This window comes from Microtus pennsylvanicus, chromosome 10 (genome assembly GCF_037038515.1).
Source record: "Microtus pennsylvanicus isolate mMicPen1 chromosome 10, mMicPen1.hap1, whole genome shotgun sequence".
NCBI classification, from domain to species: Eukaryota; Metazoa; Chordata; class Mammalia; order Rodentia; family Cricetidae; genus Microtus; species Microtus pennsylvanicus.
The window spans coordinates 111,511,635-111,538,000 of record NC_134588.1 but is presented as its reverse complement, the minus strand read 5'-3'; the positions used below and the strand labels follow the sequence as shown (position 1 = coordinate 111,538,000).

General features: G+C 51.1%; 1 protein-coding gene across 5 annotated transcripts; it reads left to right on the top strand.

The window, feature by feature from the left end:
* Positions 1–178: 178 nt before the first annotated feature.
* Positions 179–26,366, top strand: Camk1g (calcium/calmodulin dependent protein kinase IG). 5 transcript variants are annotated; one of them, XM_075989533.1, is made up of 14 exons: positions 321–384; positions 6,225–6,419; positions 8,860–8,989; positions 10,749–10,877; positions 13,046–13,120; positions 14,372–14,510; positions 15,093–15,216; positions 18,675–18,750; positions 21,004–21,116; positions 22,295–22,373; positions 24,027–24,114; positions 24,346–24,770; positions 25,308–25,423; positions 25,526–26,366. In XM_075989533.1, exons 3-13 carry the CDS (start codon positions 8,889–8,891, stop codon positions 25,396–25,398), a joined length of 1,440 nt encoding a protein of 479 aa, XP_075845648.1. In that variant the 5' UTR covers positions 321–384; positions 6,225–6,419; positions 8,860–8,888; the 3' UTR covers positions 25,399–25,423; positions 25,526–26,366. The 5 variants fall into 5 exon arrangements, with proteins under 5 accessions (XP_075845647.1, XP_075845649.1, XP_075845648.1 ...); XM_075989532.1 differs by lacking the exon at positions 6,225–6,419 and having other exon boundaries at positions 179–384; XM_075989534.1 differs by lacking the exon at positions 6,225–6,419 and having other exon boundaries at positions 181–384; positions 25,559–26,366.

The following is a 26,366-nucleotide window of genomic DNA, read 5'->3' as shown; positions in this document are numbered from 1 at the left end:
ACTCCTCGGTCTCGTATTTCTGTTTTATGCTCTTACACACATCAATGCAGACAAAATTTAACATGACTGTACCACAAACCGCAATTGCACAGTGTATAAACAGCCACTCGGGCATCAAAGGGTTCTTTTTTTTTTTCCTGATACAGTTCCCTGGGAGGGAGGGAGAGCAGAGCCCAGGAAAGCAAGGAGAGATACAAGCCACTGTAGCTACTTTTACTCCCCTTTAAGGCTGCCTGGTTACGGTCCTGGGAAAGAAAACCCCTGCATTCCTCCCCTTTAACTGGGTTTATTGTTAAAGCACCGGGCAGCTAATCCTCACAGACCTGTAGGAGCAGGCTTGCTGGCCAAGAGCACGTCTGGAGCACCCTCATTCTGAGTCCCTGGGTAAGATGATCTCTTTCTTCTCTGGGATTTGGGGAGGTTATCTTGTCTAACAAGAAACGTGGGGCATGGGAGGGAGAGTGGGCTTGAAGACTCACTTCCTTTCAGCCCCTGCCAATCTCTCCTGGCTCCTGTGGTCTCAAGGGTAAGTTATAGCATCCGGAAAGAGAAGTCTGAATGGGGGCCTGGTAGGGGCTTCCTTGGGGAGACATCGGATCATTCCTCCAGGGCTGGCCCAGGGAAACCTTCTCTACTTACTGGCAGGGAGAGGAATAGGGGAGCTTTGTGCCCAGTTCAGTGAGCTCCTGGCTGGTGGGGTTGGATAGGGGGCATCAGGACTGACAGCTCCTTAGCACCCCTCTCCCAGCTCCCCTTTCATTCCCTCACCTCTGGGACCTACCCCATCTATCAAAAGAGAAGGCACACCCCGCCCACACCAGCATCCTTGCTTGGGGTGCATAGCCTGTGGCTATTCTTTTTCCTACTCAAGGGAAAAGATGGCCTCGGGCCCTGCAGCAGCAGGGTCCCTGCAGGACTCGGCTTCCCACCCCAGGGCCAAGGCTGCTGCATCAAGATGCAGGACACGGCTCAACTGCTAAATCTGTCAGTCATAACCCAGCTCCTTCACCTTCCCCAGGGGCCCGTCTGCTCCTGGAATCTTTAAACTTCCCTAGCGTGGCTCTGTGGGGTGCTCAGAGTAGGTCTGAATTCACCACCCACCCTCTCTCCACGTAAGTTTGACGCACAACATTAACCCTGAGCATAGTGGAGGTGGCTGCAGGACCGGCTGCGGTGTGAGCCTGGCCGGCCTCCTGCTCTGGAGACAAAGAACTGATCATGAGAAAAATCTCTGAGTCGGGTGAAGAGGGTCCAGCAGGTTCCATCTCGGGTAAGGAGAGAATCTTTTCCGGATCACGGACCACAGACCACAGGCAGAATGGAGCCATCATTCCTATGCACCTGAGCTAAACCAGGGACAAAGATGAGACCCATATCTGAACAGACCGGAGTACAAAGTGCTTAGTAATAGCCGATACCGCTGCACTTCATAGATGGCAATGGGCTTTTAATTTGTCCAGAGGTGGGATAGATGGTCCCCCTCTTAGCATACAGATGGGGCCACTGGTTCTCAGGGGGATAAGAGGATCCCTGCTATAAAGTCAGCTACCTCTGGCATCCCTTATGTGCTGGTAGCATTTGAACCCCAGTCCATTTCGTGTTGCTCTGAGGGGTGTGTTGTGTGTGTGTGTGTGTGTGTGTGTGTGTAGTCCTGTTTAGAAAGATGAGGAAAACTTTGGGAAAGACTGAGATCTGAGGAAGTGAAGGTTTAAGCTGGAGACTGCAGCAGCTCAGGAATAGACATGGTGCCCTGGCTTCACCAATGGACACTACAGGATGTTAGGTATAATTCTTTCCCAGATCATTGAAGCCATGTGTCTCCCAGAAATAAGTCAGGTGCTTTGCAGCACGACAGTATCATAAGGAAGAAGGTGGAGATGAGTGACATCCCAGCAGCCACCTCCAGAAAAGAGGCAACAGGTCCCGTGGTATACTGACAAGGACACTGGACTGGTAGAAACCTTAGAACCGGGCTCCCAGACCGACACGGTCACACACCGTCTGCTTGATTCAGGGCATGGCATTCCTGGAACACCGTTCTCCACCAGTATCTCAGCTATAAAACGGTGTCACTTTGAAAAGTGGCAGGGAAACCACAAGAGGGATCATGTCTGCAAAATGCTTAGCACTGCTCTGTCCAGAGGCTCAGTCCTTGCCCTTTTTTTCCACAAGGCCTGGGAGCAAGTCTGGCTACAAAGAAAAGAACATGTGTCTCTCTAAAAGGAGGGCTCTTCTCCCCCAAACACACACACGCGCGCGCGCGCACACACATACACACACACACAGCCAGAAATAAGCTGCCACACGGAGTGCGTGTGAGTGACGAGTGAAGGCACCCAGCTGCCGCCGCATGCCAGAGCCCAGGAGTGAATGAGCTGGAGCATGAATGAGAGGAGGAGCAGCGGCGTCTGAGGAAAGACAGTGGCTGCCGCTACAATTGCAGGCAGGCCGCCATGGTCAACGGCAACGGGGCTGGGGCAAAGCAGCTGCCAGACAGAAAGTAGCCATGGGGGAAGGGTTGCTCAGCCTGTCTGTGAAGATCAAAGCTGTGTCCCCAGTGGGAAGCTTTGTCACTCCGTGCGTCTTAGTGCAGCTTCCTGAGTTCAGCCTGTCTGTCCTCTGACTTCTTCTGTATGAATCTTGCTGTCCCTTTCTGAGACCTCCAGCGAAGTACCTGGTTGTGATATTTAATTGTAACGAGTCCCAGGCCTGCACAGCAGAAGCACCTAATACGTGCGTGTTAGGCATCATAGCCATCAATGTGTGGCACAAGACACACAAACGATGCTCATTAACTCTTAAGGACAGCCGCACATGGCGTGTGGAGAGACATACCCAGGCTTGTTTCCCTCCGATTGAGGTAGATGTCTAGTTTATCAGCTGAAGACCAGGTGGAATACGGAGTTCATACTTGGGGCTGTGCGGTGTGGAAGTGGTCTGTCTCCTAGGCTTCCAGAACCCCAGGGAGATGGGTGCTCACATTCAGGGAGGCCTGGGAGAGCAATGGTGGCTCAGGGGCAGTAGCTCCACATCTCCTGTCCTGCCCATCCCCACCGGGATGTTTACCAGTAGGTAAAACATCACCTACAGCCCCTGCTCTTCCCCCATGCTTGGTATTCAGCTCATGTACCATACTGGGTATGTCATGTGTGCTGGAGCGGATGCACGTGCCTTCCGATGCCTCTGACCTCATAGACATCCTGAGTAATAGACCGGAGAGAGCTAGTTCCATTCTTCAGATGAAACTGAGAAAACCAGTGTGGTTAAGGCTAAGCAGCTACTACAGTCTTCTGGCTGTCACTAGGGCAAGCCACAGAGAGGACTCTTACTTCTGCTCTGAGATGTGCACTGCTAACCTTAAGCCAACTTGTCAAGCAATAAGATGATTTGGTTGAGCTGGAATGTGGAAATGTGGGTTTTCCATGGAAATAAACTGCAGGCCAACTGAACACCTTCTTCAGCTGTTTTGTGAGCAGAAATTGGCATGTGGTCACAGGCTGTGAACAAGCAGAGTGGGTCTGGGTGTTCCTCCCCAGAAGCGGGGCTCTGGGGTCCTGTAACCTATGGACTAGACACTGTTTGTGTCTGCTTTACGGACATCACCATGTGCTTGTGACACCCCCAGAATGGGCAGGACCGTGATGGATGGCAATGGGATGCTGGGAATTTCATGTATTCCACAAAAAGATAAAGTAAAAAGAGTATTGGAGATGCCCCCACCTGCGTGAGCCAAGGTTCCTCATGAGCATCCGCAGGTCCCTGTTGCTGATGGGCATTAAGAAGGCATATAATCAAGGAAATGTGGGGACAGCTAGCAGAGTCCACAGTAAGTGTCTGTAGTTGTCCTCAGAGCCTTCCGGGAGCTGGTGTGGACGGAGGCTCTAGAGGCAGCCACAGCACAGCAAAGCTGTCTTTTCTTAGGGAGCACCATCCAGTGTGCTTTCAACCCAGACACTGTATTGCAGAGGACAGTAAAGTCTGGTGCAGGTCAGAATTTTGGAAATGGTAGTACTAGGTCAGGAAAACCTCCAGCTTTCACCCTCTGGACCGGAGTAGTCCGCTCTGTCTCTGGCTCTGCTTGGAGGCCGGGCACACTTTCTCACTAAAGATGACCCAACTGATAAACTCCCTCCCAGCACCCACGGGCCCACAAGGCCATGCTTCCATCAGTCCAGGAGGGAAGAACAAAGAAATCTTAGGTAACTGAGGGTAGAGTTCTAGGGTACAGAGCTTGCTTAGTGGGGGAGGCTCTGGAAGGACTTGATCCCCAGCACCAAAAAAGAAAAACAAATCTCGGAGTGCCCTGATTCATTTAGGGTCGGCGAGAGCTAGCAAGGTAACGCCTTGCCAAGAAGCTGCAGGCGGGCATGCTGGAAGTACAGCAGTTGATCCTCTGTGGGCAGAACTGAGAGCCATTATCCACGGATTCAGAACCACAGAGACGGCACACTAAAGAGCCTCTGACTCTGCCCTTCTGGTGTGTGCAGGAGAGCTTAGATGCACCATGACATCCCTGCATTGTGTGCGTGAGGTGGGGGGAACAGGTTCCAGTACAACAATTCCAGGATGCTAACAGAGCAACACTGACTCCATAAATGGTCCTAAATAGCCACATTGAACGAGGGAGTGAGGAGTCAGAAAGTATGGGTCATGATGTGGCCTAGTATGTGGGCTTAGTGATAGCAGTAGGGAGAACCTTGCAGACGTACCTCATCTTCCAGAGTTCCTTCTGACTTTGGTGGAGCTCAGACCCAGTGGAACTGGGAAGGAGAGGATAGCAAGCCCCATGGGACACCATGGTCAGGCCTGTTGCCTGCTGGGCTCGTGCTCAGCATCTCTCAGCCACATCTCATCAACGGCCAGGATGGCTGCCAAAGCAGGTTAGAGCGCCTGTCCCAGAAGCACGGGAAGGGCTCATACATGCCATGACTGAGGTTGTCCTGCATGTCCTCTGGGAAGAAGTGTCCCCTCTGACTCCTCCCTGGATAGAAACTTAAAGGACACCAAGAGGCTAAGAAAGACCAAGACTGCAGCAAGACCAAGCCTTCATCTCTTTGGGGTTATTTCTAGAGAGGATGATTGCCTAAAACAGGGTGGCCAAACACCAGATACCTTGCAGGAGAGAAGAACTGACGTGACTTAGATAGTGTCCCAGAGACTCGGGACTGGATTCAGATCACATCCTTCTGATGCCAGGGCAGCGACAAGATACAGGGCAATCTGGCTTTTTGCCACCATTTTGCCTCCCTCTCTGTGCTTCAGAAAGGACTTCATATCAAGGGCTGCAGTGGAGTGCCACGCTCTGCAGGGCAAAAGTATACACATCTACCATTCATAACCATGTTAAGCCCAGCTCCTACCTGAAACCAGCCCATTTTACAGGGGCTCAGGCTAGCTAGACCTCCTGTGTGCACCAGGCTCAGTCATGGGAACCGCATGTTGGGAATGCGTGTTCTTGGGCACACTGCCTATAGTTACATAGATACAGACCTGCATCCATTCTTTCCAGCTAGATTGCAAGTGCCTACAGGGCCAGGCTGTGTCACGGAAATACTTGTATTCAGTGCCGAGTATGTATACAGGAAGTACTTAATAAATGCTCACTATATGAAAGGGTGTTTACCTCGTGATTCAGAGATGGTTTTATATGAACACGGTCATTTTTCTTTGCCAGGAGTATTTGGTATAGGAGTCTTTGGTATAGCATCCTCGCAAGATCTCACTTTGTTGAGGAGTGAGGGGCATAAACCAGGCACACATGCCAACATGGGGATGCCCCTTGAAGTCTCTAAAGAGGTGAAGTTGGTCATAAGCTCCAGAGGAGTCTGTGGGAACTGCTCCTAAGCTCTAAAACCCAGTGGAAGTTGTTATGAGAAACTGTGTAAGGCAGAGAGCCTGGGAAGCAAAGAGAATATCAGAGCTCAGGGTGTCTCTGAAGTCAGGGGAGAAGAGGCAGGAGAGCCCGGAGCAGAAAGTGGCAGGGTGGCTGAGCCCCTCTCCCCCTACCTGTGACCACCCTACCTGGGCCTCCTCCCCAGGAGGTCTCTGGGGTATGATGGATTGTGGGAGACCAGCTTTAGAAGGTGTGGGGTCCAGATCTGCTCCTTGAGTGTTTCACACAGATGATGAAGCTAAATTGTTAGGACTCGTTGTATGGGAGGAGGGGTGGGCGGGAAAGATGTTTTCTACGGCTTCTCCTCGGCTAAGAATACTATGTTTTTAAGGCTATTTAGGAGCAATGGGAAGGAAGGAACATTGAGCACAGATCAGCTAATGAGGCCTGGGAGCTTCCTGCAGAGCAGGCAGCCATTCTCCACGGGTCCTGAACGGGGAGCGGCGTGCACAGCCAAGGTCCCCAGGCTCAGGTTCTTCTTTAGCTCCTCACCCAGAGCGAGCTCCAGTCCCGCTGTTCTGTGGAGGTGAGAAACCCAAAGGGAGGTGTGCAAACCAACCTTGTCTATCCTGCTCATTTAGACATGCACCCCTTTATCCTGGCTGCTGCCTTCCTCAAGACCGCCCACCAAGAGCGTTACCCAATAGGACACTATCCCTGGGTACTCGCTAGCCCAGCCATAAGCCTGACATACTGCCATGCACAGCTCAGCTACAACTGTCCCCTTCCTTTTCTGGCTGCACAGTTGGTGGGATCCAGGCATCCCACACACACACACACACACCAAGGCTCCTGAGAAGTTTGGGGTTTATGATATGCAAAGGCGTCAAGCTCAGGCTGCACATGATCCATCATCCTCAGGGCACCTGTCCCACCCAGGCCAAGACGTTAATAGAGAGAGGGGATTCGAACCTAGGATTCAAACCAGTGCTGTTTACCTAACATAAAGTTGCAGAAGCAAAAGCATGTTGTGCATATGTAAGCATGTGTGAGTACACATGAATGTGCGTGTGTGATAGGCCTCAGATGCTGCGGCTGCTGCTAGTGTTGTTGTGTTGTTGTGGTGGTGGTGGTGGTGTTTTTGTGACCTCACTGAGGAGAACAGGCTGGCCCAGCAGTAAGCCCAGGAGATCCACCTGTCTCCACCTCCCCTCCCCTCCAGCACACATGTGTTACTATGTTCAACTATTCCTAGAGCTCAAACTCACGTCCTCTGACTTTCAAATGAGCACTTTACTGGCTGCGCTCTCTCCACAGCCTTCTTTAGATGGCCTCAGGGATTTTTACAGGCATGTGTTTTTGTTTTAAAGTGGGATCAGTGCCACTGCCTAAAAGGAGTAACCACCGGACATATTTTCCTACTTCTCTGTCAGGTTCAAGGGTAGAGGGTGTTGGCTGAAGTGGTGACCCTCTTATCACTGACTCAGTAGCTGTGCACTCCACTGTCCTGGCTTCCCTGCCTTGGGAACCCCAAGCCCTGTTTTTCTGTAGGACAGCAGCTCTGTGCAGGTTTTTGCTTGTTTGACTCCTTTGTCGGCTTCAGGTCTCAGCTGCTTACAATGCCTCCCCTGTCCTTACCTGAAGACCCCTTTTTTGTCCCCATTGCCCAAGTCTCGTGTCACTTAGCCATCATCATGGGTGTCACTGACTGACGCATCACCTGGCTGCCCCGGGAAGGAGCGCCGTGGTCCAGCTTGTCCACTATTACCTATCTACTTATTAAAACATCACCAGTGCTGCATTCATGTGTGCAGCCCCAGAGCTCTGATGCACAGTGAGGCACGCTTCCATTCAGATGCTAACAAAAATCCACCCAGCTCCATGAGCAGACTGTGGGGGTAGCAGAGGAAAAACACGGCTCCTTCACAGAAGCTGCACCAGGTAGGAGCAAGATGGGGGAAGGAGCCAGGATGACTACAGAGACTGAATAAACAGTAAGTTCCCAAGCTTAGTCCAGATGCCCAAGGACTAGGTGCACCATATCAGTCTATGCGCTGTGCACCTTCACTACCGCTGTGCACCTTCACTACCGCTGTGCACCTTCACTACCGCTGTGCACCTTCACTAACGCTGTGCACCTTCACTAACGCTGTGCACCTTCACTAACGCTGTGCACCTTCACTAACGCTGTGCACCTTCACTAACGCTGTGCACCTTCACTACCGCTGTGCACCTTCACTACCGCTATACACGTTCACTAACACTGTGCACCTTCACTAACACTGTACATGTTCACTAACACTGTGCACCTTCACTAACACTGTACATGTTCACTAACACTGTGCACCTTCACTAACTCTGTATATGCTCACTAACGCGTGCACCTTCACTAACACTGTGCACCTTCACTACGGCTGTGCACCTTCACTAACGCGTGCACCTTCACTAACGCTGTGCACCTTCACTAACACTGTGCACCTTCACTAACGCTGTGCACCTTCACTAACGCTGTGCACCTTCACTAACACTGTGCACCTTCACTAACGCTGTGCACCTTCACTAACGCTGTGCACCTTCACTAACACTGTGCACCTTCACTAACGCTGTGCACCTTCACTACCGCTGTGCACCTTCACTAACGCTGTGCACCTTCACTACCGCTGTGCACCTTCACTACCGCTGTACATGTTCACTAACACTGTGCACCTTCACTAACACTGTGCAGCTTCACTAACACTGTGCACCTTCACTAACGCGCAGATTGACGTCGGGTCTCTACCCTCAGTCTACACCCTCCTGTGTCTAGCGCACAGATGCAGAGCCGCCATTCACTGGAGTTGTGCTAGCATTTTAGAAGGCCAGGGGGAGAATGCTCTTATTTTTGCCATTTCCCAGGTTCTGCTCCCAGTCTCTCCTTCTGGCCATTACGTCATGATCTGGGTGTTTTAGATTCTCTTGCAACCTGTTCTGTCTTATTTGAGAAACGCTTTGACCAGACCTTGTCTTGTTTCCTGCCTCCCACGAAGCTTCCCAAGCAGATTCAACTCTGGAGGGGATGGGGCAAAAGGAGGAGGAGGAGGACGACGACAGTGGTTCCTGGAAGAAACAGACCACCAATATCAGGAAAACCTTCATATTCATGGAAGTGCTGGGATCGTAAGTCCCGGGGCTGGGCTGCCTGCTGGGGGAGGTTAGACCCTGGAACTCACTCCCAGTTTGCACCGAGAGACTTGGACAGAATGTTATAGCACCGGGGTTAGAGTGGCAGAAGAGGTACCTGTTACTTTAATGACCCGGAGCCCTCAGGAGACACCAACCCCTCCCCAGATTCTCTCTCCTAAGCCACCCCAGAGGCTCCTAACAGACTCCCAGAAAGCAGGTGGGTTCCTCAGCCCATCACTTCCCCTTTACCCCTCCTCTTTTCCTTATTCCAGGGCTTTACAAATGCTGGAGCCCACGGTGCCTGGGCAGGCCCCCTAGACAGCAATCACATGGTTGGCTGACTCCATATGAGGCTGCTTGTCTGGAGGAGACTAGCCACTCAGTCCTGCCTGTCCCCAGGAGGTCACAGGTTCTGATGCAGGCCAGCCAGCAGCTCCAGCCACCAGTGTTCGCCTCTTCAGAACCCCAGCTGGCCAGCTAATGAGACAGGGATAATTGGGCCCAGGCAAGCACGGAGTCAGCAGGCTTCTCCCTCTAGCAAGCTTCCTAGCCAGCGCTGTCTAAGCGTCGCTTCACCCTGCCCTGGCCAGGAGACCATGACCTCAGACAGTGAGGGATGCCCATTCTTTCTGTAGACAGACAGGCACCAGGCACCACTGGGAAGAGATTCAGGCTGTCCTTACACAGGGAGGTACCCGACTGTGTATGCACAGGGGGACACAGAGGCCGTGCTGCTTGTCAGAGCCCTGACCTTCCTTCAAGGACCCTGCCAACATGAGGGGTGGCTGGAAAGTGGCGGCTGGCAGAAGAGAGACAAGGCTCACACGTGAATCAAAATGATTTGCTAACCAGCCATAAACTCAAGAAGTGAAGAGCAAGAAGCCCAGCTTGACGAGAGCTGATGTGACTCTGTCTCCTAGGAGACGTCCCAGAGGCAGATATGTCCTTCCTCCTGGTGATCAGAGAGGCCCCTCACCGCAGCCCCGTGCAAACCTAGAGGGACGCAGGAGCTGTTTCAGAGCTATGGATCTGGCTTTCAAGGGAGTTTAGACATAAGGAAAAGATGGAATTGATTCAAATAAGCCCTTCCATGTAGATCCAACTGTTAGTGTGTCTCTGCTTGTCATCCCTGTGTCCTCCAGCCCCATGCCTGCAGATTCAGCCATCAGAAAGTCAAACACAGCAGGAGAAGAAATGGGTCTGTCCTGGACACGTCCAGGTTTCTCCTGCCCTCATTCCCCAACAGGACAGCACAGCAATGATTGGCACAGCACGCACCGCAAAAGCTAAGATTCTAACATGAGCCATCAAGTCCCAGGTTCCGCCCCTAGCTTACCTGTTACCTGAGGTTCTGATGGCTGATCTCGGGGGCCCTTCACTCCTGAAGCCTGTCAAATCCTACTGGGTTCCAACCATCATGCCCCAGCATCTGTAGAGACTCCTAGGAAGTGAATCGGCTTTGCCAAGCCTCCGTGGGGTTTGTCATAGGGAGAAATGTCCACAGCTGAAGCAGTCTGTGGGGAGGGCACAGGGGAAAGCAGCTGCCTAAGTCCCCTCATCTATCCCATGCCATCTACAAAGCGAAGAGCACACTTGCATGTCAGACGATAGGTCACGGGCATGCGGCTCATCTGAGTTCAGGGTGACAAAGGAAACTTGTCACCCAAACGTTCCTCTTCATCCTTCCCCTTGGCTTCGGGCATGCTCTCTGTCAGCCAGGGCCACATTCTCTGTCTTGGCCTCTTCCCCACAGAGGAGCCTTCTCAGAGGTGTTCCTGGTGAAGCAGAGAGTGACCGGGAAACTTTTTGCCCTGAAGTGCATCAAGAAGTCACCGGCCTTCAGGGACAGTAGCCTAGAGAACGAGATTGCTGTGTTGAAAAGGTGAGTAGTCGCCAGGACCGGCAGCGGGGACGGGGAGGCAGCTGTGGGATTCTGACTGCCCTTCCCTCGGGGTTGCCACACCTGTGGGCCTCGGGCCTTCTGTATCGTTGTCAAGTTAGACAGGCAGCTGGGCCAGAGGAATTGTTTGCCCAGCAAATGGACTCGCTCATACATATAGGCCAGAGAGTGAGTAGCTCAGAGAACCGACAGCCTGATTGATGGCTGACAGCAGGAAGAATCGATGACTGCAGAGGCAGTGGGACTTGAGAATTAGCCTTGGTTTGATCCAGAGAGAACCCACAGGCATCCTGAAACTGCCCTGCCTGAGGCTGTACTGACGTATCACCATGAGGCTCTTACAGTGAGCCTGTGGGATGCCTGTGGCATGCTGAACGCGGTGACAGTGAGACTCTTACCGTGAGCCTGTGGGACGCCTGTGACATGCTGAAAGCCATGGCAGATGTACTGACACACGAGCAGAACCATTGGATGAGACAGGTATTTCCCAGGAGCCCACAATGCCCAGCTGGGGAGAAGCACCCATAATGACCTTGTCTCCCACCTGACCGGCTGTAATCCAGCAGAGAGTATAGTACGGAGACGACAGGTTCGTTTCTTTGCTGGCCCACATGCCCCATGAATGTGAGTGATTCGGTACATTTTCCAAGAAGAAAGACTTTGATGAGAGAGTGGAATTTTGTGGGCAAGGAGGCAGCACAGAAAGGAAAGTCCGGAGCTTTGCAAGAATTTGTGCAGAATCACGGAAGGGTGAGGACAGAGGATGGACTAGAACTCCCACACTCTGCGTGGGTAGCATCAAGGACAGGCAATGTGAATGGAGTGTGGACCGGGAACAAGGTTTGCAGAGGATCAAGGATGCTGGCTTTATCGCATGAACAAAGAGGACTGATGGATGGATTTCAAACAAGGAGGCAGAATCAGATGAATAATCATCCCTCTTCGACGTGCGGGAAGGCGGGGTAAGGAAACCAGCCCTGAGGATGGGAGAGCCGTTATAAAACCCTTCGCATCAGTTTACACAGGGTAGAAGGCAGGAGAGGCAGGATTGTGAGGAGAGAGTTAGGGGTTAGCCAGCGAGAGTGCCGCAGAGCAGAGCATTTAAAATGACCCTGAAGCTAAGCCAAGTGCCCACTGAGTGGAAAGTGAAACTATTGCTTGGAATAAAGAACAAAAAGCATAAACTTCCAGGAAGCAAGAAGAAATCCGTTGGAACATATGTACTGGAGATATCCACTTCTCTCTCTGCAGGGGAAAGCCTGGGCTGGAGGGTGGGGGGAGGCGCACTCTGGTGATCTTTCTTACTGCACTGTGTAACAGCCATGATATTCAGTACACATAAGTTCAATGCATGAATCATAAGGAAGTTAATATGAGCATTGCCAGGGAGGCGGAGTCCTTCTAGGGACCATAGTACCAACTCTGGGGTATAAAGATACCTTAAATTAGATGTCTAACACTGGCTATGTCTTTCCCAAGCACCAAGCACTATACTATGCATTTTGTGCATTTTCATTTTTTAAAAAGATTTTTAAATTTTTTTACAATGTGTTTTTAATCGATTATTTTTATTATTTTTACTGTTATTTGTGCATGTGTACGTGATGTGTGAGCACACATGCCGTGGTGGGCAGTAGAGGTTTGAGGAACCTCAGATTGGTCCCAGGGGTTGGACTCACGTCAGCAGACTTCTGCAGCAAGCACCTTAATCACTGAGCCAACTGCATTTTCCTCTTTAATCCTGGTATAACTAAATGACAGAGATGTACTTTTCAGTCTAAAATGTAAAGAAGGAAGGGTTTGTTTGACTCACAGTTTGAAGGATCCAGTCCATTATGGAAAAGAAGAGGCAGGAACACCAGGCGGCCCTGCGCATCACACTCACAGGCAGGAAGCCGAGAGAGGATTGCTGGTGCTCAGCTCACTTCCTCTGTTTCAGTCAGCCTGGACCCCCAGCCCCTGGGATGGTGCTGCCCACAGACAGAGACGTCTTTCATCCGCAGCTGCTTTGTGCTGGCCTCGTCAGGAAGGCTTCTCAGACCTCTTACACATCCATCCAAACCATCTTATAAAAACTTGTGTATAATTCTGCCGTCTTTGTCTGGACCACCTGAACCACATCCCCATCACAGGATTCTAATCTTTTCCAGGATCAAGCACGAGAACATCGTGACCCTGGAGGACATCTACGAGAGCACCACCCACTACTACCTGGTCATGCAGCTGTAAGTGAAGGTGACCCTCGTCCCTAAAGAGCCCTTGGGGAGGAGGGTCAGGGGATAAAGTTAAGAAAGCTCCAAGGGCTCTGAACTGCTGTCCTTCTGGGTCAGTGTGCTTCTAGTGCTGTGCTGAAGCTGCCCTGGGCTGATCGAGCTGGTTCATACCAGCACAGGCTTGCAGTTGGGAAATTTCCTAGGAGTAGACAATAGCTGTGCATGCTCTCTGCTACCCGCAAATCTTCTCGGACTTCCCAACCACTTGGCCGCTGAAAAGGCAAATGCCAGGCATGATGTAAGCCACCAGAACCCTCCTCTGGCACCACCTTAATGAGTCTATGTCTATGGACTCAGTAGTAAACATACCAACATCACTCTAGGATAACGTGATTGTAAGGAGCAGAAACCTTAGGTGGATGATTTCAGTTCAGTATAAAGAACAAATCTCTCGGGAGAGACCTACTTACATCCCATGCAGGCTATGTGGTATATTCTTCTGTACAACCGCAGAATGGTCTGTGTCTGTCACCACCGCACAGAAGAGTTGCACCTGTTTTGTGAGGTGGCAGGGGTGGAGCTGTTGGAACTACAAAGGGTCGGGTTTCAACATGATATCTAGAAATATTAAGAATATACTCAAGGAAACACAGTCTTTCCCTGGAGACAGTGACTTCTCTGGCCCTCACATTTGAGTGCTGGTCAGAAACTTCTAGAAACATAGTATAGATGATATCAAAGATAGTGGAGGGTCAGGCTTGATTTTTAAGCTCCAAAATCTTCATTTCCTATACCATTCAAGTTTCGAAATACTCCTTTGTCCCTATCTGAAACTGCAGCCATAGGTTGCCCAGTTTCCCTAAAGGGGAAGGAAGTTTTGTTACAAAGGTATGCATAATTAATCTCATTTTCACACTTTGTCCAATTTTGAATCACCTCTCTGTGTTATAATGGTTTCTTGTGTCCCAAGAAAGCAAAGACCGTTGGTATCCATAAAAAGGAATCCCTAGCTTTTCCAGGTACTCTAACCAAGGCCATTTGAATTATACTAAAGCTTCCAGAAAGAGAACAACCGACGCTTGAACCAAAGAAATGGTCCCTCGTGATCATCCTAAACACCTAGAGGGAATATTCTGAGGCAGAAGAGTGCCTTCCTGCACCCTCAAATCTCAATTCAGGGTGTCTGCCCGTGCTTACAGCCCATGGCTACAGAGAAGTGCTTGCCATTTGACTTGATACAGAATCAGATTCTTGCATCTACAGTGTTTCTGGGGGTGAGCTTTTTGACCGTATCCTGGAGCGTGGTGTCTACACAGAGAAAGATGCCAGCCTGGTCATCCAGCAGGTCTTGTCTGCAGTGAAATACCTCCATGAGAATGGCATCGTCCACAGAGACCTCAAGGTGACAGGGCAGGAGTGCTGGGTGGGAAACGCATGTCAGGAAAGCCGAGTGAGCCTCATGGTGCTGCATCAGACTGGGAAGTAGAACTCTCAGGGAATGTTGGCCTGGTTGGACTCAAAAGGCTGCTTCTGCTCTAAGATTCCTTATGCTGATCATAGATGATCATTGTTCAGCTATGCCTTAGACTTTTTAAGAGCCTTTTGAATGCTCTCCCCATTAAGATGTCAAAATACCTCACAGCCAGTCAAATTCAAGCATAACAAACACTCACTAAGGGTCTAAACAGGCACCACAATAGGCTTTGGGAGATAACAGACAATTAGCCAAGGGTTTGGTCCTGCAAAATGCAGTTTAGAGTAATTGGGAGTGGGGAGAGATGAGCAAGGCCAGGACCATAAGCAAGATACAGAGATTTTGGATCCTGAGAAAAGGTGCAGATAGGAGGAAAGCGGAAAAGAATAGGCAAAGGGGTTGTGGCTTTTGAATTGGGAGCCCAGGGCTTAGCATCCCAGGAAACCCCATATCAAGAAGGACCGGAACACGGTTCAGATGGTTCCTTCATATGCTGTGTATCTTCTGTAGCCTGAGAACCTGCTGTACCTCACCCCTGAGGAGAACTCCAAGATCATGATCACTGACTTCGGTCTATCTAAGATGGAGCAGAATGGAGTCATGTCCACAGCCTGTGGGACCCCAGGCTATGTGGGTGAGTCCAGGAGCTGCAGAAGCTGGCCGTGTATTTGTTCAACCATGAGTGTTTTAGTTTGCTTTTTGTGGCTGTGTGTGGTAAACATCAGGACCAGAAGAGGACAGGGGTTATTTCGTCTTATATCTTATAGCGTGTAGGTAAAGTCAAAGTGGGAACCCAGGAAGGAAATAGGAAACAGGAAGTGAAGCAGAGGCTATGGAGGAATGCTGCTTACTGGCTTGCTCCCCATGGCTTGCTCATCTCCCTTTCCTCTACAGCCCAGATCACTTGCTCAGAGATGACACCGCCCACGGAGGGCTGGGTCCTCCCAAATCAATTATTAAGTATGAAAAATATACCATAGACTTGCTCACAGGCAATCTGATGGCAACAATTCCTTTACTGAGGCTCTAGCTTGTGTCAAGTTGACATAAACTCCCCAGCACCATTGATACCGTGTCAGTTTGAAACACAGCTATGGAACTGTTAAACTGTAACCTTTACTTTCTTGTTTGTTCCCAAGATAACATGTTAAGAATACATTAAACACAGCCTTTAAAATTTCCAACACTTTAAAAGTTCAACATCTTAAAAAATTTCCAGTCTCTTAACTGAGCTTCCTGTAAAATACAAAACAAGTTGAATACTTTCTTACTCCAAGAGAGAATCAGAATACAGTTTCAATTAAAGCAAAGCAAAACCAGAATCTAACAAAGTAAATAGATCAGTGTTGACATTTGGGATTCATTGCTTTCTTAGCTCCAATGGGCTTGGACAGCTCATTTCCCTGGCTCTGCTATGCACATCACAAACAGTTTGTCCCGTAGACTCAAGCCAACTGTACTCCATAGCTGTTACCATCCTTGGTGGCCATGCCACACTCCTGGAATCTGTGTTATCCTGAGGTCTCTACTGCAATGAAGCTGCACCTTCAGTCTTTCCTGGCCTCCAACACCAACATGCAGTGCCAGTCCTGAGCTGCTCTCCATGATCCATTCATGCTTTCAAAACCAGTAATGTGTGGCAGACTCTTCTACATTATCTGCCAAGTTCTGCCACCAGCTCGATGTGCAGTCAGATGTACCCAGACTACCGCTTCTGGGTGCTGACCCTGAAGAAACAGTTCCCAGGAAATTTAGGCTCAATAGTGCTAGTCTCTTGCTAATCTCAGCTAATTTTTCAGCTCCAGTTGACCTCATGCCATGGATTCTTAATTCAAAATATCTCACACACAGCCCTGGTAGTATTTACTTCCCTGAAATTTCACAAGTCAGGCCTCCATCGTTTGTACACCTCTTGACAGTTCTCTTTTAAGGTCCCATAATAGCTAACTAATCTCTGAGCATCCGATGGTCTTTTCGAGCCCAATGCCCTGAAGCCCTCCACAATCTACCCTACGATCAGTTCTGTCACAGTAACACCCCCACTTTTTCTGGCACCAATTTCTATCCTTCTCCACAGCTATGATAAAACACTGACAGAAACAAACCTAAGACAGGAGAAGTTTCATTTGGCTTACACATCCTGACACGGCCCATCCAGAGAAGTCAGGGCAGGTGCTCAAGGCAGGAACCTGGAGGCAGGAACTGAAGCAGAGGCCATGGAAGAGTGCTTGCCCAGCCTGCTTTTTATACCACACAGGACCACTTGCCCAGTGGTTGGCAGCAGCAACCATAATGGATTGGGCTCCTCATCTCACATCAACCCTAAATCAAAAGAGTGCCCCACACACCCTACCCACAGGCCAATCTGCTGGAGGCAGCTCCTCAGCTGATGTATCCTCTCCCTAAGTAACTCTAACTTGTGTTAAGTCAACCAGCACAACTGTGATATAACTCACAGAGAAAAATGACTATATGTACTGGTTCATCCCCGGGGACTGTCTACTGAGCCCTTGACCAGTCCATTTGCCTCTCTAATCCTGCTCTCTGCAGAACCTGCCCTGAGCCCTTCCAATAGTACCTCCGGGCATACGCTGCCACCATCACAACCTGAGATTGGCGGAGAGCTAAGGGGTGGAGCACTCCCTCCTTTTCCCCCTACACTAGACGACCCAACTGCTAGGAGTCTGTATCCACATGATGATGAGTTTGGACCCAAGGGGTATGGGCACCTCATGTAACTCTGGGAAACAGACAGGAGTGGCAGAAGCTGGACATTGTGTCCTTCCAGCCCCCAGAACTCCTGAAAAGAGAAGAAACAACCGGGCACTCGATGATCGCAGTCCTTGGACCTGAGAGGAGGAGGAGAAAGAGAATATTCTCTATTTAGGCAGCAACCACCTGATGGACTTGGGAAAATTGGAGCCCAGACTCCCAGAAAGAACTTGCTCTCCCCCATAGGGAGTTAGTTAGTCATTCACCTAAAGGTGTGGGAGTCTATGGATACTAAACTCAATACTGGGGTGCCCTCAGAAGGCAGCTCTGTCTGCCTGGCTCTCCCAATCTGAGGGAGGCATGGTCAATGGCCTTACTGAGCCTTCAAGTTCCTGCCCTAGGCAGGTGCCCAGAGATAAGTGAGCAAGTTTCTGCCACTTTCTTGGAGCTTCCAGAGGTGACCAGAAAACGGAGCCTCTGCTTCACAGGACTCCTGTTGCAGTGGAGGAGAGACCACACCACCCTGCAGATCCCTGCTCCAAAGACAGAGACAGGTCCTTATCCCGAGGGTCTTTCGGGTGACCCTTATCCTGAGGGTCCCCCCATGTGAGCAGAGACAGGTGTTGCTCTCAGAAGGTCCCCCATGTGAGCATGAACAGGTGTTGCTGTCAGAGGGTCCCCCATGTGAGCACCAACAGGTGTTGCTTTCAGAGGGTCCCCCATGTGAGCACCAACAGGTGTTGCTTTCAGAGGGTCCCCCAATGTGAGCAGAGACAGGTGTTGCTGTCAGAGGGTCCCCCATGTGAGCATGAACAGGTGTTGCTGTCAGAGGGTCCCCCAATGTGAGCAGAGACAGGTGTTGCTGTCAGAGGGTCCCCCATGTGAGCATGAACAGGTGTTGCTGTCAGGGGGTCCCCCATGTGAGCATGAACAGGTGTTGCTGTCAGAGGGTCCCCCATGTGAGCACGAACAGGTGTTGCTGTCAGAGAGTCCCCCATGTGAGCACGAACAGGTGTTGCTGTCAGAGGGTCTCCCATGTGAGCAGAGACAGGTGTTGCTGTCAGAAGGTCCCCCATGTGAGCATAGACAGACCCTCTCAGAGAGTTCTTAGTCTGATGGGAGCAACAAGGCTGGAGCCCTCCAGGCTGATGAGGAGTCATACACAGCTTATGGAGACTCCGGACTGATGGAGGAACAAGTCTCTCCTCTCAGAGTCTGCATGGGGAGATACAGTCCCTGCCTTTGGAAAGTTTTCAGTCTCACAGATGCTCCCTACCTTACTCTCCCATCCCCGACTCCCATCCCTCTTCCTGTCCTCTACTCCTGTCTCTGGCCTCCTCTCTTGTCCCTAGCCCTGAACCTACCATTGATTTCCTACAGCTCCAGAAGTGCTGGCCCAGAAGCCCTACAGTAAGGCTGTGGACTGCTGGTCCATCGGTGTCATCACGTACATTCTGTGAGTAAAAGCTGCCGTCCGTGGTCGGTCTCAGGGTCTGCTCACCTCTTCTTCCCTCAGGATCTGTGTATGCATGTGTAAACACAGGCACACAAGCTCACTTGTGTACACACACACGCTCACTTGTGTACACACATACTCCTACTTATGTACACACACTCACTTATGTACACACAAGCTTACTTGTGTACACACACACGCTCACTTATGTACACACACACGCTCACTTATGTACACACACAAGCTCACTTATGTACAGACATACTCCTACTTATGTATACACACACTCACTTATGTACACACATGCTCACTTATGTACATACACATGTTCACTCTTGTACACATACAAGCTCACTATGTACCTACACACGTTCACTCATGTACATACACAAGCTCATTTATGTACACACACTCACTTATGTACACACAAGCTCACTTGTGTACACACACAAGCTCACTTATGTACAGACATACTCCTACTTATGTATACACACACTCACTTATGTACACATATGCTCACTTATGTACATACACATGTTCACTCTTGTACACATACAAGCTCACTATGTACCTACACACGTTCACTCATGTACATACACAAGCTCATTTATGTACACACACTCACTTATGTACACACAAGCTCACTTGTGTACACACACACGCTCACTTGTGTACACACATACTCCTACTTATGTATACACACACTCACTTATGTACACACAAGCTCACTTATGTACACACACACGCTCACTTATGTACACACACATGCTCACTTATGTACACACACAAGCTCACTTATGTACAGACATACTCCTACTTATGTATACACACACTCACTTATGTACACACATGCTCACTTATGTACATACACATGTTCACTCTTGTACACATACAAGCTCACTATGTACCTAACACACATTCACTCATGTACATACACAAGCTCATTTATGTACACACACTCACTTATGTACAGACATACTCTTCCTTATGTAATCACACATGTTCACTCATGTACTCACACAAGCTCACTGTGTATATACACACAGACACACAAGCTCACTTATGTACACACACACACACACGTCCCCTAAACTCTAAGCCATGAACAGAAGCCAGCATGCACTCACTCTTCGGCCCCCCGGACCACCCTCATTCGGGCTCTATAGTTCCACCCTCTGTGAGACTCTGCTGAGTTCCAGCCACTCTGTGGAACCAGCAGAAAATGAGAGGTCACGGCTTAGAAACAAGGCAGGCTGAAGCATCTCTTCTCCCCACACCCAGCAGTGACACCAGGCAAAGTCAACATTGTGAACGAGTTTCCCAGGCACGTCCTTTGCTCCACAGACGATCGGGCACTCCCTTTCCTGGCCTTCCCAATCCAGCATCCCCCACCATAGCAGCCAGCTTTGTTCTTAGGGAATAACCCTTGCCTCTTAGTGTGGATTCCGTTAAATAATGCTCTAACTCATTTATTCAAATAACATCTGCCTGAGTTGTCCCCGAGGCTAGGTGGGACCTGGCGATGGAGCTCAGTTGGTAAAGGCCCTGCCTAACATGCAGGAAGCCCTGAGTTCAATCACAGCACAGTATAAAACTGAGTGGCGAGAAGGGGCTTGGAGAGAGTAAACTCAGAAGTTAAGAACACTTGCTGCTTTTCCAGAAAACCCACATCGGGCTAGTAACTCTAGCTCCAGGGGGATCTGATGTCCTCTTCTGGCCTTTGCACATACCTGTGTACGTGTGACACACAGACACAGATAAGCATATAAAATAAAGCATCCTTGTGGAAAATAAAACCTGGTTATGCATCCTGTATGTGAGAAATGTAATCCTAGTACTCGGGAGATAGAGGCAGGAGAAGCGGAAGTTCGAGGTCATCCTTAGCTATATAGAAGTTTGAAATTAACTTGGGCTATATAAAACCCTTGTCTCAAAAAGTAGACCAAAACATCCTTGTAATGTTCCCTATCCTACCTAAGGGTGCTCTGTAGAGATCACCCAAGAGCCAGAGGACGTAAGGGCTCAGTGGGCAAATGTCCTGCATAGGGTCCTTCCAGAGACTCCTCTTCTGGCCTCAGCTCTGCCTGTGCTCTATGGGACCTTCCCGTTCTGAATGATGAAGCTTTAGTCACACTGCTGGTGTGAGAGCCTCATTGACTATAAATGTGTACAGTGGGAGGCTGGAAGAAAGAGAAGTTGGTCCAGGGAAGAGGGAATGTCTAGCCGACTCTCCCCCTTCCTGTCTTCCTGCAGGTTGTGTGGGTATCCTCCTTTCTATGAAGAAACGGAATCAAAACTTTTTGAGAAGATCAAAGAAGGCTACTATGAGTTTGAGTCTCCGTTCTGGGATGACATTTCTGAGTCAGGTGAGTGTGAAGGCAGAAGCTGCAAGAGAAAAATATCTTAATGGAGTTGACGGTCCCCAGGACTCATACAGAAGAAGCTGCCAGAGAGAGTAGAGAAGTCTTTAACTGGTTCAAAGGTGAAGCATTTGAAGCTAGGACCCCTGCTCTTACTTTCCCAGAAGAAGGCACAGTGCCTAGGGAGAGGGTGAGGAGGGGTGTGGGTTAGGTGAGAGGCCAAGAGTGGAAAGTCCGGCAGAGAGAAGTGTTATAGGCAGGGGACACAACCTGGTGTTAGGTAACAGGACAAAACAGACCCTCGTGTGAAATAAGGCGGCATGCATGCTGGGCAGGAGAAAAGACAGGGCAGGAGAGAGGGCAGGGTATGCATGCTTGGCAGGAAAGAGGGCAGGGCATGGATGCTGGGCAGGAGAGAGGGCAGGGCATGCATGCTGGGCAGGAGAGAGGGCAGGGCATGCATACTGGGCAGGAGAGAGGGCAGGGCATGCATGCTGGGCAGGAGAGAGGGCAGGGCATGCATACTGGGCAGGAGAGAGGGCAGGGCATGCATGCTGGGCAGGAGAGAGGACAGGGCACACATGCTGGGCAGGAGAGAGGGCAGGGCATGCATGCTGGGCAGGAGAGAGGGCAGGGCATGGATGCTGGGCAGGAGAGAGGACAGGGCATGCATACTGGGCAGGAGAGAGGGCAGGGCATGCATGCTGGGCAGGAGAGAGGGCAGGGCACGCATGCTGGAAGAGAAGGTGGTATGCATGTTGTGTGTAAGAAGGGAGCACGCATGCTATTTGATGGAGAAGGCAGCATGCATTCTGTATGTGAGAAATGGGGCATGCATGCTTGTAGGGCCTGGTAAGTGGTAGTTGGAGATGGAAAAGCTAGCACTCACGTGTTAGCCCACGTGTTTACTGGCAATTGCACGTACACAGTGTGCAGGCACATTGGCGTGACGTGACTGGCAAGGTTCCCCTGTGTGTGTGGGTGAGGCTGCCTGGAGCTCTCTTCTCGGTGGCTTGTGGTGGGCCGTTAGGTGGTTTGGATTTTTTCCTCTCCTTGCTTTAAGACTTAAAACCACCTCTTTGCAAAATTAGCTAAAGATGCGTTCACTGCCACCCACCAGCCCGGAAGTGAATTTCTATCAGTCATGAAATCTGGTCCTTAACTGAGCCTCTGATTCCCCTTAGCCAAGGACTTTATTTGCCATCTGCTGGAGAAGGACCCAAATGAACGGTACACCTGCGAGAAGGCCCTAAGGCACCCCTGGTGAGTGAGACGTGGGGTGGGCTCTGTCTCCTTTCTCCTGCTTCCCAACAACTCCCAAGATCTCCCAGACATCAAGGCCAGTGCTGAGGCACCCAAGAAGCACACACATGTTCATCAGGCCCAACGGGCCAGCAGACTGACCTGTGGGGGCCAATGACCTGCTCTAATCACTTCCAGAGGCCAAGGTCAAGGGTTCAGTCTTCAGGCTAGGTGTCAGCTCCCACATGGTAAAATGCTGACTGCTAGCTACCACAAAGCCAACCTATCCTAAGGAGCATGTTTCTGGTAGAGGGCATGCCTAGGTCAATCCCTGATTCTGGATAGTAGTGCGTGTGATGTGACTTGATAAGACAGGTAACTCTTGAGGCACTGCCGTTTCATATCACTCCCAGTCCTCACACTTGTCCCACCTCCTTCCACAGCAAGGACAAGGTCCTTTGCCTCTCCAGGCATTCTCTGATCTTATCCAGGCTTCTTTCTCCAGTGTCCATGATTCTAGCCAACCATCTCTGATCCAGAGAGGCTTCAGAGCTAGACCTCTCTTCCTGCTTCCCCACACCCTCACTCCAGGCTTGTTCTTTACCACACCTTTGATCACCACAGAAAATACCCCTCCTCTTTGTAGTGCACCATGACCGTCTGCACTCCATGTGCTACCATACAGTTCGTGAACCGGGCAAGGGGCTGGGGATACACACAGACAGAGACACGGGTCATCCTTGAAACAGGAATGCCCCCTTTAGTGTGTCCAGGGACAGCTTATATAGGGATCCTTAACCGATAGCCACGCCCCAGCCAAACCCACCAGAAACCACTCTCCTGCCATCAGGAATTCCTGAGGGTCTCGTGCTCAGAGCAGCTGCAGGCTGTCTCAGAGCAGAGAAAAACAAGTTGTTTACCAGAAATTAAGGATCTGCTGGTTCACAGCTCCCAACACTCTTGACTTCCATGCCTCCTGTGGGATCCAGATCCCTGCACAGAAGCCCCGACTTCTCAGTCCACGCAGACCTTCCATTTCTCCTTTTAATTACATAGCTCTGGCCCATGGCATGAGACACAACACAGCTAGAGCAGAGGCTCCTGGCAACCATGTCCCCATCTCTCTCACTTATTTCTGGTCCCCTGGTGGTTGTACCAGTATCATGCACATGTCAGGTGCCTGAGGAACTCTTAGAGACAGGTGACTAAGAAGCCGAAGAGCAAGGCACAGCCTGCTTAACGTGGTCTTGCAGAGGGTATCCCCACACAGACTGAGCCAAGAGGAGCAGTGCCAGGTCGCTCTGTGATGTAAAGGGACAGGTGACCGACAGTTGAGGTTTTGCGATCGATGGCACCCACTCAGCCCTGCTGAGGATCACACAGAATGCCCGCCAGTGCTCACAGCTCTGAGCCCTCACTTGCAAATGGCAGGTGATGAGCACACAGCCCCCAAGACCACAGTTTGTCAACACTGTTCTCAAAGTCTTTTGTTTTGCCAAAGCACAAGCCCCCTAAGGCCTGCCCAGGGAGATATAGGAGCCCTTTCCTGCTGCAATCAGTCTCCTCCTGGGATATCCTACCAGTTGAACCTGGTCCTGCATGCTCAGAGCCCTGTCCAACTTCTGACTTGAGTGTCAGGGCCACCTGGTAGTCAAGTCCCCTCCTACATGCCAGGATTGACGGGAACACGGCCCTGCACCGGGACATCTACCCATCTGTCAGCCTCCAGATTCAGAAGAACTTTGCCAAGAGCAAGTGGAGGGTGAGCTGTGCTCAGAGGCTGAGCGTGCCCTGCGTTTTCTGGGTCCCCGGGAGGCTGGACCACCTGGGGTAGGTGGACGGGTTTCTTAGGGCATCCCTCCCCAGGCAACAGCAGTGCCCTGTGCCCTCTGTGAGCTGGGTTGTGGGCAGGTTGGTTTCCAGAGGCCCCGGGGAGCAGCTGGAACCCAGAAGCTGCTGCAAGAGCAGAACCAGACACTCCCTGCCTCCTCAGCAAGCCTTCAATGCGGCCGCAGTGGTGCACCACATGAGGAAACTGCACATGAACCTGCACGGCCCCAGTGTCCGCCCAGAGGTGGAGAACAGGCCGCCTGTATCCCCAGCTCCTGAAGTCTCCAGAACAAGCTCCCATGACAGTGCCATCACAGAGGCCCCCATCCTGGACCCAAGCACACCCCTTCCTGCACTGACCCGACTGCCCTGCCCGCACAGCTCCCGGCCTTCAGCTCCTGGTGGCCGCTCACTCAACTGTCTGGTCAATGGCTCCCTGCGCATCAGCAGTAGCCTGGTGCCCATGCAGCAGGGCCCCCTAGCCACCGGGCCCTGCGGCTGCTGCTCCAGCTGTCTAAATATCGGGAACAAGGGGAAGTCCTCCTACTGCTCCGAGCCCACCCTCTTCAGAAAGGCCAACAAAAAACAGTACGTAATCTCACAGACACCTCCCCCTGCTCATCTGCTCAGGAGGGGCAGGAACAATTTGCTGAAGAAAGTGAACACAAAAGTCAGGCCAGCTAACAGAATTTACAGGGTGGAAGGAACTCCGGGCCCAGGCAAGGGCAGCTTCTGCCACCAGCCAGAGACACCAGTTAGGTCTCACCTCTGGCTTGAAGTTTGCTCATCTATAAAACACGTCACAGAGGTATTGTTGTAGGCTAGCGGCGAGACAGGCTAGGCTTCGGCCCTATAGTAGAGGACTTGCATTTAATCCCAAGTACTGAACAAAGGAAAAGGCAGATGTGCAAGTGGGAAGTGCTAGTGTTAGATGCTCTGAGCAGCCAGCGCTTCTCTCTTTGGGGCAGGAAGGAAGAAGGGAGCCGTGGAGGTCTTCATAGTAGGGCCTGTGCTGCCAGAACTTCAGAGAAGGGTGACAAGGCAGATGTCTTGGGTGTGAAGAACACCAACTGTCTTTCTTCTTGCCTCAGATAATTCAAGGACTCTACTGTGTCTCCTTTCTAGGAACTTCAAGTCGGAGGTCATGGTACCGGTGAAAGCGGGTGGCAACTCCCACTGCCGGGCGGGGCAAACGGGGGTGTGTCTCATCATGTGATCCCAGGAGACCATGAGGTTTTCAGGTAAGGTCTGGGGCTGGCAGGCCAAGCTGGGGAACAGGGCAACTGAGGTCTAGAAGGATTAAAGGAGGGGCTCCCCCTTACCCAGAGTGCTCCCCTTTTCAGGAGACTCGTCTGACTCTCTCCTGCTTTTCTAAGCTGGCATCTGCCCGGAGGAGGACGGAGAGCAGTGGAGCCAGGATGGAGGGAGCAGCGACTGGTTTGAAACAGTAGCCTGATGCTGCCTGGGGCAGACTCTCAGAGAAGTCACAGAGGATCCCCCAAGGCATGGACATTCCCTGAGACCAGGGGCAGGACGGTGGCATCCCAACCTCCAGGTCTCCCAGCCTTCCCATCCCACGTCCCCTCATCCTTCGTGCAGTGGCTCTGTGCAGTGTCCCTAGATAGCTCTCATCTGGGTCTGTGTTGTTTGTTGTGAAAAGCTTATGGGCTGGCCAGGCTGTGCCACTTCCTCCAAGCAAAGCCATAAGGAGTCTGACTCCGACTCCCTGCTCTGCATCCTCACTCCTGCCCTCTGGCCAGCAGCCAGACTGGGCTCATTACCATAGTACCTGCCTCTTCGCATGAATGCCAGGCTGCTCCCAAAGGCCTGGGGGCACTCACCACTCTAGGCCTTCCCTCCAGGACTAGCTTCCCACTGCGCAGAGACTCAGAACGCTTCAGAGTTCTCCCTGCCTCTGAAGCACGGCAGTGCCCATCCTCCACGGTGGAGGAGAGAAAGCCAAGACCATGGACTGTGAGCTCTTCTCTCCCAGCCACACACCTCACACACCACTAAGGAAGAATTCGGGGAACTGTTTTCATGTCTGCCAGGTCACCTGCCTTGGCTTCCTCTTCTCCCCTGAAAGTCAGGTGCATCGTTCTGTCTGTCTGTGTTTCTTGCCGTCACACCCTCAAGCTTTATGCTCTGTGTTGTGCTCAAATAAAATGTACATATTTTTCTCTA